Source organism: Chinchilla lanigera, unplaced genomic scaffold (genome assembly GCF_000276665.1).
Source record: "Chinchilla lanigera isolate Chin_1 unplaced genomic scaffold, ChiLan1.0 scaffold00054, whole genome shotgun sequence".
NCBI lineage: Eukaryota > Metazoa > Chordata > Mammalia > Rodentia > Chinchillidae > Chinchilla > Chinchilla lanigera.
In genome coordinates, this window is record NW_004955455.1 from 6206632 (window position 1) to 6217711 (window position 11080).

The 11080-nt window shown below is 40.2% G+C and overlaps 1 protein-coding gene across 1 annotated transcript in view; it reads left to right on the plus strand.

The window, feature by feature from the left end:
* Slc5a1 (solute carrier family 5 (sodium/glucose cotransporter), member 1) overlaps positions 1 to 11080 on the plus strand; it is a gene marked incomplete in the record, with an annotated part of 78178 nt that overhangs the window by 47859 nt on the left and 19239 nt on the right. The window contains 5 exon segments of the mRNA XM_013520495.1: positions 894 to 999; positions 2124 to 2204; positions 3496 to 3716; positions 3942 to 4077; positions 5714 to 5821. Coding sequence (XP_013375949.1) covers positions 894 to 999; positions 2124 to 2204; positions 3496 to 3716; positions 3942 to 4077; positions 5714 to 5821 — 652 coding nt within the window.

An 11080-nucleotide genomic window follows, 5' to 3' on the forward strand; every position in this document is an offset into this window, starting at 1 on the left:
ACACACACACACACACACACAAGATAGCTAAGATAATTGTACTACTAATTTCTATTAATTCATTGAAAGGAACAATTAGTGCTAATATTGTTCAATCAATTTTGCATGCCTATATCTTGTAATCTGAGCAACTACTAAGAAGATAACAATATGCAATATAACAACCATTGTTAATTTTGTATCCTCTTGTTTTGAAATTCTGTATCATTTTTATTGTTTTTTTCCTCTTTGAAATAAAAACAAAACAAAACAATGCAATTATAGATAAAATATAGTTGCTCCTTGGCAAAAGAGTTACACACTTTTGTGAAGTCACATACACGTTTGTGAAGCGTTGTGTGCCATGTTCCCTTTCTAGGGATTCACAGTACCTGTGTATATTAAAAGCCCAGAGAAGTTGCATGGGGCCTGGCATATAGCTCAGTGGCACAAACGCCTGCCTAGCAAGCACAAGGTCCTGAGTTTGATTTCTGGTACAAAAACAAAAACAAAAACAAAAACAAAAACAAAAACATAGAGATGTTGCATAGCAAAGAAACCGCCTTAACTTTGTTTAATCCAGCATTTCACAGGCCTTTTGGACAGGAAACAAGCAAATAGACTTTGTGGAGATGAGGAGGATCTGGGGATGGGGAGAATGGGAGGAAGAGGAGGGAAGAGGAAGTGAAAAGGATTAAGATGTGATATGTGTTTGTACCAACTCACCACGGTGAGTGTATTCACTGTATCCTAAACATATACCAATGAAAAGGGAAGGACCATTGGAGCCTTTTTCTGACAGAATACAGATTATCATCTTGAATAAAGATTGCTTGGAAACTCAGGAATAGAGCATGAATGCTGTGGCTGACAGGCTCCCTTTGCTTCTAATTCTGCCTCTCCTCTCCTTCCAGGCGGACATCTTCTCTGGAGCCATATTCATCAATCTGGCCCTGGGCCTGGATATATACTTGGCCATCTTTGTTTTACTGGCAATCACTGCCCTTTACACAATCACAGGTGGGTGAACCAGCAACTCAAGCCCAGCTCAGGGTTAGGCATTTGTGAAGGGTAAAAGGAAGCAGAATACACGGCTTCTCCTTTTATGGATGAGAGATACACCCAGGAAAGTTTGAGGGTAAGCATTTACTTGGTCTCCACTACAGGGTACAAGAGTAATCTCTGAATGCGCCAGTGTTGGCTGGAATAGTCAGGTGCCATCTTACAGGAGCGTAGGCAGAGCTTGGCCCTGCGTGTTATGGAAGCAGCATGGCTCAGCTAGGAAAACCGGAGGAGTGCTAGGTGTGAAGATAAGTGAGAGCAGGGAATGTAAACACGAACAGGGCTGAGGAAGGGTGAGCAAGCAGATGCATTTGGCTAGAGGAGGATGGCCCCTGAGAAGTAGTGTGGCTGAGTGTAGGGCATAAAGCTTGGTAATTTGAATGAAAAGCAAGGGCCTTGGAAACCTGACAGAGGCCTTGGATTTGATGTGGTAGAGAGTGGGAGCCAGTGTAGGGCGGGAGGGAGAGAGTGACACATAAAAATAATTTTTAGAGAAGACTTAAGAGGTGGCCAGAGAAGCTGGTGCACGAATAAGAGTTGAGGGCTCCTTTGTAGAAGTATTACTTTTCCTAGCTTGAAAGGGGCAGGATCGGCAATGGAACCTGATCCTCAACTGGAGCTCCATGTCTTTGAGGGCAAGAAGATACTTAGATGGTGTATGAGACAGTGGACAACGAAGGGGTCCTCTGAAATGTGCCAAGCTGCTAATGTTCCCAGGTGCCTCTACAGTCAGTGCTGCTTTTCTTGGCCTTCGTTTGGAAGATGCTCCCTTTTAGCCATAGAAGAGCCAGCTCTTTTGTGCCATCGAATGGCTTAAAAAGTCACACCAGGTTCTTCCCACTCGGGTACAGGGAGACATTCTCCTAAGGACCTGAAAACTTTTTTTGTGAGAAGTGGAGGGAATATGCTGAACAGCAGATCACCATAAAAGGACAAGGCAGGGAGGGAAGGGAAGGCAGGTGGGTGACTGGGAGGTGGGGGTGGTTTTCAAAAGGTAGAGGTAGAGCGGAGTGTATGGGAAAGGGGAGCAGGCAGGTCACCTGCCACACGAGGTCACATATGTTGTCTTTTTGCCTGCTTAGGGGGCCTGGCAGCTGTGATATACACGGACACCTTGCAGACGGCCATCATGCTGGTGGGGTCTCTTATCCTGACTGGCTTTGGTAAGTGGGGCTAGGGCAGACTGAGAAGGTGGGAGCAGATGTTCAGGGCCCCAGGAAGAGAAAGCAAGTCCAACCTTGCTGTGTACCACTAGCCTAGGCAGTGAATTTAGGCTCACTCCGCTCTCCCAAGGGCAGTGATCCAGCGCAGATGGGCCATCATTTTGGATGTGAAGGTGCAACTTCCTTACCGCTCGAAGACTTAGGTTGGGGCTGGCTCATACAATACCTGGTCTCCCTGCAGTTCTCTCTCTTTATCCTGGATCACTGGCTCCAAGTGTGGGTTTGTGATACCCTGGCATTCTCTCTTGCAGAGAAACTGGACACAGAAAGAATAAGGCTAAATATCCAGCAGGCTAAATATACTCAAATGTTGTATTTTCAGTCTTAGACTACATCTTTCCTGTTTTTGACGTTAAAAGTCCATCCTTTTATAAATTGCTGATAGTAGTGATAATTTTCATTTCAATAGCCCCATTTGATAAAATTTAAAGACAGGCCATTCAGTATTGGGATATCCTACCTGGATATCCATTTCTTGACATTTTTCTTGCCTATGAAATTCTAATGACAACCTTGAAAATCTTAGGTCATGGCATGCTTGTTGTGAAAGAATATAAAATGCATTTTATTTTTAGGTGCACAAGGCCCTCTGTGTGTCCTGTGGAGACTGTTATCTACTCTCCACTGCTCAGTTTTCTGAGAACTTTCATTTGTTTTTTTTTTCACAGTAAGCCCGGAGCAAAGCAGGGGCTAGAATGACTTATTCAAGGACACACAGTTGAGAGGTGACAGGGTTACAGATTCTTTACCTCTTCTTGGTCATCGCAGTACACTGCCAGGAGCAGGTGTGGTAGGTCTGTGTCCAGGCTCCCAACGGCCTCTATTCTGAGGCTCGCAACGGCCTCTATTTATATGTCTCTAGGCCTCTATTCTGAGTTCCAAGGACCATGACTAACAAGAGGAGGTAAAGGAAAAAGTAGAATCTTTCCATGTGGTCCAAAGCCAAAGTTTTCACTTAAATAATTAAAATACTTTCCCTTTTGTGAAGAAGTGTGTGGTTGGAGTACTTTCACAAGTTATTGCTTTCAGTTCTCACAGAACCCCCCAAGGGGGCTGGGCAGGGTTAAAAATCCCATTCTATGAATAAGAAAGCTTGTAACTTACCCAAGGCCACACAGCAAAGGTTTTCTTTGATTGTGGAATCCTCTCAGTTCTTCAGGCACCCACAGAAAAAACCATTATAAAGAGCTGAATGTTTCAGAAGGGTCATTTTTGTTTCAATGTTTTGCAGCTTTCCATGAAGTGGGAGGGTACGAAGCCTTCATGGATAAGTACATGAAAGCGATTCCAACCATAATTTCTGATGGAAATATCACCATCAAGGAAGAATGCTACACCCCAAGGGCCGACTCTTTCCACATCTTCCGAGATCCCATCACAGGAGACGTCCCGTGGCCTGGGCTTATCTTTGGGATGAGCATCCTTGCCCTGTGGTACTGGTGCACAGATCAGGTAACCAAGCTGTGTAGATAGGGTGGGCAGGGTCTTCTCCAGGGTGTTACAAGGACTTCTGCCCGTATATGGCTTGTGGGGTTGAGAACGGTGGGGAGGGGTCGTATTATCTGTGGGCTGCTGAGTCCTGGGAGTCCCAGACCAAGAACTAGGGGAGCAGGGATAGCAGGGGCTGTCACGGGATCTCTAGCGCGCACCTCTCCCTGACTTGGTTTCCCACTGCAGGTCATTGTACAGCGCTGCCTCTCAGCCAAGAACATGTCTCACATCAAGGCCGGCTGTATTTTGTGTGGATATCTGAAGCTGCTGCCCATGTTCCTCATGGTGATGACAGGAATGATCAGCCGTATCCTGTACACAGGTAATTCCTTCCGCTGCCCTCACAGGCCATGCTCGTTTATTTACTTTTTTTTGGCTTTGCGTCATTTCCAAAGTCTTCTAGCTTTGTGCTCCTTCTTTTATATGCTCCTGTTTTCTTGCCACAATTATCAAGTATCATTGTTCCCTCTGCTAGATAATGGACTTCAGGGCTCAGAACTTTGGGGGTTTTCCTCTTTGGGTTTGTTGCACTGGCAAATGTTTCATTTCTTTTCTGATCTTCTTAAGTCACAACACGTCTCCAGGTTTTCTCTTCCAGCTAGTAATATTTGTTCAGTTTTAGCTCCTCCCCTAGGCTTGTGGTGTGTATGATGTCCTTTATAACTTAACGTCAAAAGACCCCAGCCAGTCTCTAATTGCCTCCTGCTCTGATCCCCGTTTCCGGAACCATTTCCTTGAAAGTGTCCTGAGCCTTGCACTTTGCTCTCTAAGGTGATACATTCTTCACTGATCCTCTTGTGGTCTCCCCGGTATCACCAAGCGGCTAAACTGTTTTCTGTAAAGTGAATGGTGGAGAGGGAGGGAGGGAGGGAGAGAGGGAAGGATGAGCTGTATACTCCTGTAATGGCTCATCTGACATGAGAAAAATATAGTCAGCCTTCTGTATTCATTATTTGCACATCTATAGATTCACCCAGCTGCAGATTAAAAATATCTGAAAAACACTGCAGATATATGGAATGTGTATTGACTTTTTTCTTGTTATTAGGTCCTAACTATATATATGGTATGACAACTATTTATATTGTACAAGGTAATATAAGTACTATAAAGATGATTCAGTTATACAGGAAGATAATGCATATGGTGTATGCAAATGTTAGGCTATTTTATATAAAGGACTGGAACATCTGCAGATTTCAGTATCCACTGGAGTGGATTTCCTGGAACCAGTCGCCCATGGACACTGAGGCAGGGAAAGTGGTCAACTAAAGAGCTAACTGACCAGTTCATACTGTAATGACCACTATACACATTTATTTATAAAATAGTGCTATAATAATTCATTGCCAGGTGAGATATACTTGTAGTGAGTACTTAATGAATGCTTATTGGTCTGAATTCTATCTAAGTTTCTAGAGTTCTATGATTCACCTCATTCCCTTCTCTGCCCAGGCTGTTTCCTTTTTGTTTTTTAATCTCTATTCAAGATTTTCCATACTTTGGAAGTAGTATTCAACAACCCTGCTACTGGAGAATCTCCTCAGTTATTTACCTCTACTTCTAAGAGCTGCATAAAATAAACCTCAAAATTAGGAGCCATTACTCACTGGGATTTTCAGAGAAAGCAATACAGTTGTCTTTTGCTGAGCTATAGGGTAGTTAGCCAAAGATTAAAGATTGTTCCTTCTCCTTTCCCACCCTTATAATAGCTTTGTTTCCTTTCCTCCTTTGCCTAGGAACATTTCTTTCTTCCTAGTCAGGGGTTGGGACTGTGTCAGGATCAGAGGGAAAGCGGCATGGCACACAAGGGCTCATCTGGGCGCCATGAACTTTTTGGTGCAGTTACAGCACCTTGGGCGGGAATGTCTTGTTTGAAGTATTATTTTAAGAAAGTGAACTTTGGAACTATTTCTGCAATGTCTCCTTACTAACATGGCTGTTCATCTCTTCTCCAGAAAAAATTGCCTGTGTGGTCCCCTCGGAATGTCAGAGATACTGTGGCACCTCGGTTGGCTGTACCAACATCGCCTACCCAACCTTGGTGGTGGAACTCATGCCTAATGGTGAGAGTCTTTCCTGTGAGGCCAGAAGGATTTGCAGGGGAGGGAGGCTGATTGGATGTAGGCTGAATTTCTGGGTACCTTTTGAAGCTAAGCCACTTCTGAGCCTAGGCATTCAGTCAGGAAATCCTTGTTCTAGTGTCTTCAGGTTTTACACACATCTTCAAAATACATGGCTTGGTTGGGCTCCGTGTCCTGGGACTTTCCCATCAGTCAGACTTGGAAAAGAGATGATCTGAAAACTTATTAGAGAAGAACATATTTCCATGCCCATCTAGAAGATCTATCAAAGCTCTTTAACAGAGGGAATATAAATTAGTATAGCCTTTATGGAAAAGCAGTGTGGAAGTTCCTGAAAAAAAAAAAAAAAAAAAGAATGACATACCATATTCCCTAGCAATATCACTACTGAATCTATGTCCAAAAGAAACAAAATCAGTATTCTGATACAGCCCCACATTCATTGCAGCATTATTCACAAGAGTTGAGATATAGGATCAACCTAAGCTTCTCAGTAACAGTTGAATAAAGGGAATATTGTATATATATATATCTAGCAATAGCATATATATAGCAATAGTATATATATAGCAATTATATATAGCAATTATATATATACATATATAACAATACTATTCAGCTTATAAGAGAAGAAAATCTCATCACTTGTGACAGCATAGATAAACCTGGAGGACATTGTGTTAAGTGAAAAAAGCAAGGCAGAGAAAGATGTATACCGCATGATCACACTTGAATACAAAATCTAAACAAGTCAAATTCATGGAAGCAGAGAGTAGAATGTTAATAGGAGTTAGGACAAAGGGAGGTCTGAATTTGGGGGATCTTGGTTGAAGGATCTAAAGTTTAAGATAGGCGGAATAAATTCAAGAGATCTATTGCAAAACAAGGTGACATAGTCATTAACAATGTGTTAAAAATACTTGAATATTGCTAACAATAGATTTTAAGTATTTTCATCACAAAATAAGGAGAAATATGTGAGGCAATAGATATGTTAATTAACCATTTTGTCCTTCTACAATGTGTGCATATGTTAAAACATTGTGTTGTACATAATAAATATATGCAAATTTTATCAATGAAAATAAGTTATAGAAAACTCTCCAACATATATTACTATAAAAACTAAGTGCCCTACGTCCAAGGGAGTTTACCTGAAAAATGAATCAGTGCTAGACTGTTCCAAGGAAAAACATGAAGTAAAAGGCAAGATTATTATTCTAGAAGTAAGAAGTTTGAAGCTGTAGACTGATAAAATTCAAAGGGGCCTCATACCCTAAAGAATATGTTGTCCTAGGAGATTGGACACTTAACTCTGAGTCTGGGGTAGCTAGAGTTTGGGGTTGACTTTAGGGTTGGAGTTCATGTTTTACGTTGCAGGAAAAAGAATAAAGCAACTTAATTTTGGTTTAAGAACTGCAAGTTGGCAAATCTTAAGTTGGAGACTCTCAAGAGATCAAAAATTCACAAATATTGACTACATCATCTGGTCAAACTTCATTTTACAAATGCCCAAGGGAAATGACTTCTCCAAGGTCAATCTGGTCTTCCGTCTGGCTTGCTTAACTCTGTGGAAGGTGGGGATAGAGGAATTTGGAAGAGCCCTCCTCCCCCCAACTTCATACATGACCTTGGGCAAAGCATTTGCATTCAAATTATACAAAATGTGAATAATAGTTAACTATTCCTCTGAGCTGAGCTGCTTATTAATTAAGGTTGCAGCTAGCAAGCATCACAGTGGCTTTTCTAGAGTCTGGACATGGATTATATTGGTCACTGTAGAGGTGTTTACATTTTTAGATTGGTACAGCAGGTCAATAGTAGCATACTACACCATCGTGGAACTGTATACAATAGATGAATATAGCATGCAGAAAACCAAAATGCTGTGTTTGAATGTGTCACTCCCATTTTCTTTCCCTTGCCTGTGATCTGGTTTCTGTAATACTGAACAGAGTGACTTTCCTGTACTAGATTAAAAATTCTCCATTCATCATCATCTCAGTAGCATTCAGCATCACTGATCGCTCTTCTTTCCTTTGATTCATAATAGTTTACTCTCCTACATTCTTCCTTTTTCCATCTTCTTTTGGTTACCATTTGCAGATTCGGCCTCTCATCCAGTAAATGTTCTCTCACTAACCCACGTCCAGTTCTGTCTCCTAAATCTCTCTTTTTTATTTATTTGTCTTGCTCTCAATTAAGTTTACTGGTACAATGTAGAAATAGATAACATTCACCTTCATCACAGGGAATTTGTAACTGTACATGATATGTCTTAGTTCTTCTTTTTCTAAATATTTCTTATACTCATCTTTCTATCTCTATTTTTACTTCTGTTACCCTAGTCTTATATACCATTATTTTTTTGCGTGGGCCATTATAGAATTAGGTTCAATGACTATTTGTTGAGTACATAAGTAAGAGAGGGTTTGAAAAGGGTGTAGAAATGAGGTTTGTGTGGGTTTCTTTTCCCATTCTATTTCAGCAGTTAACTGGTAAAGTAACGTTGAGCAAATGGCACAGCTAGGTCCTATCTACTAACTATTTCAAATGGACTTTTGTTTTTATCAATTTAAAACCAGAAGATTGGACTGGATGACCTTTATAACTTCTTCCATAGCTCCAGTAGTCTGTAATGTGCATTAAACAAACTCAAGAGGAGCCATCACTAGATGAGTTCTAAGGAGGTTCTCCCAAAAAAGAGATAGGGACCTGAAGTCACCCTAGGTAGGTTCATCAACTCTTGTCATGGAAAACCATTTCAGGGTGTATCAGTGAGAGGCATAGCCTATTGATTGGGAAGGGTTAGAAAGTAAGAGAAAATAGGGAAGAGGCTTTAGTTTGAGGAGCTGAAGAGGGCACAGCCCTGACAAAGAGGACCAGACTGGCCCATTAACAAAATAAGTGAAATAAATCAGACCCATCTGTGCAAACATCGTATTGTCTAACTAGAGTGAGAAACTGAAAGGGTAAATAAGGTCCAACATGTACAATAGATATTGTGAAATGGGAAGAAACTATTCAAAAGAAAAGACAAACTGTGATGGAGGGAAAAGAGAAAGGAAGGAAGGGAAAAAGAAAAAAATATATTTGTATACAAGACAGTTATACTGCTAGTTTCTCTTAGTTCATTGAGAAGAAAGGTTTATGCTAACATTATTTGGATAAGATATCATAGCTGTATCTTGCACTCTGAAAAACTACTGGGAAGACAACAGTATGCAATGTGTTAATTATTGTAACTCTCCTACTAACCTGTTTTGAAACTTTGTTTTATGGTTATTTTTATTTTTCTTTTCTCTTAAAAAAAGAATAAGACCAGCCTTTGCTGATTAGCTGAGGTGGAGAAGGGTTTGGGTGATTATTACTTGTTCTGGTTTGGTAAGATGGCTCTGAGAAAAAGCCTTATCATATGAGTGGACAGTTTGTTCTGAATGATTGTTTCTGCATGGGGCACTCTCAGTCTTGTGGAGGATATGCTGGAATCCAAGGTGACTATAACATTAGGGTAACAACTGTTCATTGGTAATTGAACGTCCCCAGGAATCTCTTATCTTGGTGTCCTCAACCTTGAGGAGGGATGAGACAGAGTATACAAACTTGGGGCTAATCAACCTTGTTTTGCTAACTTTTATTTTATTTTTGACACTCCACACATGATTAACAAGCTTACATGCAGAGTTGAGAAGGGATTTGACATGGAGTTTTAAGGTAATACAGATACAAAATGAAGATCAAGCTTTCGTGTTGTTTTTAGTTACTGGACATCTGTAGACTCAAATGAAGAGTAACTTTTTTTCCTTAAACCGAACTGCCTTTTAAGTCCCATATGCCTCAGAAGAAAATAAAAGCAGAGGAAATCTTGTAGAAGGGGTTCATATATCAGGTAGATGATAGGCCTACATGATCTCTAAGATTTTACTTGTGAGACTGTAAATCTGTAATCTGATGGTGGGCCCTCACTTTGAGCTAGCCTGCCAAGTCTCACCAAGTAGGACCTTGGGCACTCTGAGCCGATCATCCTTGCTATGATTGGGAAAATTAAAAACAACAATCCCTTATTTTGATTTGAGCAACATATGATCTCCATTTAACATGGTAAGAAGTGCGGCTTTGAATTTGGAATAACTTGATTAGGAGCAGAGTTAGAAGTAGAACTTTGTGTTAAAAAATGTTTGTTGAACTATAATCCACATATTATACAATTCACCCATTGAAGGTATATAACTCCCTGGTTTTTAGTGTATTCATAGAGTTGTGCAACCATCATCACATCAGGTTTAGAAAATATTTGTCACTCCACAAAAAAATCCTATACTTTCTAAAGAAATGAACAATCATTATTTTACCCCAACCTCTTTGCCCTAGGCAACCACTAATATGCTTTCTGTCTCTAGATTTGCCTATTTGGGCCATTTCATACAAAAAGAATCATAATAATCTATAACTCTTTGTGACTGTCTTCCTTCACTTAGCATAGTATTTTCAGCGTTCATCTGAATTGTATCATGTATTTGTATTTCATTCCTTTTGATTAATGAATATATTCCATTGCATGATAACCTGTTTATTATCTGTTTATTCATTTTGTTTAACCATTGATCAGTTGATGGGCACTTAAATCATCTCTACTTTTTTGGCTATTATAAATAATGCTACTGTGAACATTCATTCATAAGTATCTGTGTAGAAATACATTTTGATTTCTCTTGGTTAGATACCTAGGAGTGGATTTGATGAGCCATATTGTAACTCTATGCTTAACTGTTTGAAGAACAGCTAGACATTTTCCCCACAGTGGCTTACCATTTTACATTTCTTCCACAAATGTAAGAGTTCCCTATTTCTCTGCTTATGCTTTTGTATCTGTCTTTAAAAAGTAAAACCATGATCACTGGTGTGAAATAATAATCACTGTGGCCTTGGTTGGAGGTGGCCTTGTCAAACATCTTTTTGTATCATTATTGGCCATTTCTACATATTTGGAAAAATGGCTATTCAGGTTCTTTGCCATTTTTCATTAGGTTATTGTTTTCTTATTACTGAGTTATAGGAGTTCCTTATATGATCTATGTATTATAGGCTTACCAGATAAATAATTTGTACCTATTTTCTCCCTTCTAAGACTGTCATTTCACTTTCTTATTTTATTTATTTATTTATTTTTTTGGTTTTTCTCCGGTACCGGGAACCGAACTCACGACCTTGCGCTTGCCAGGCAGGCGCTTTGCCGCTGAG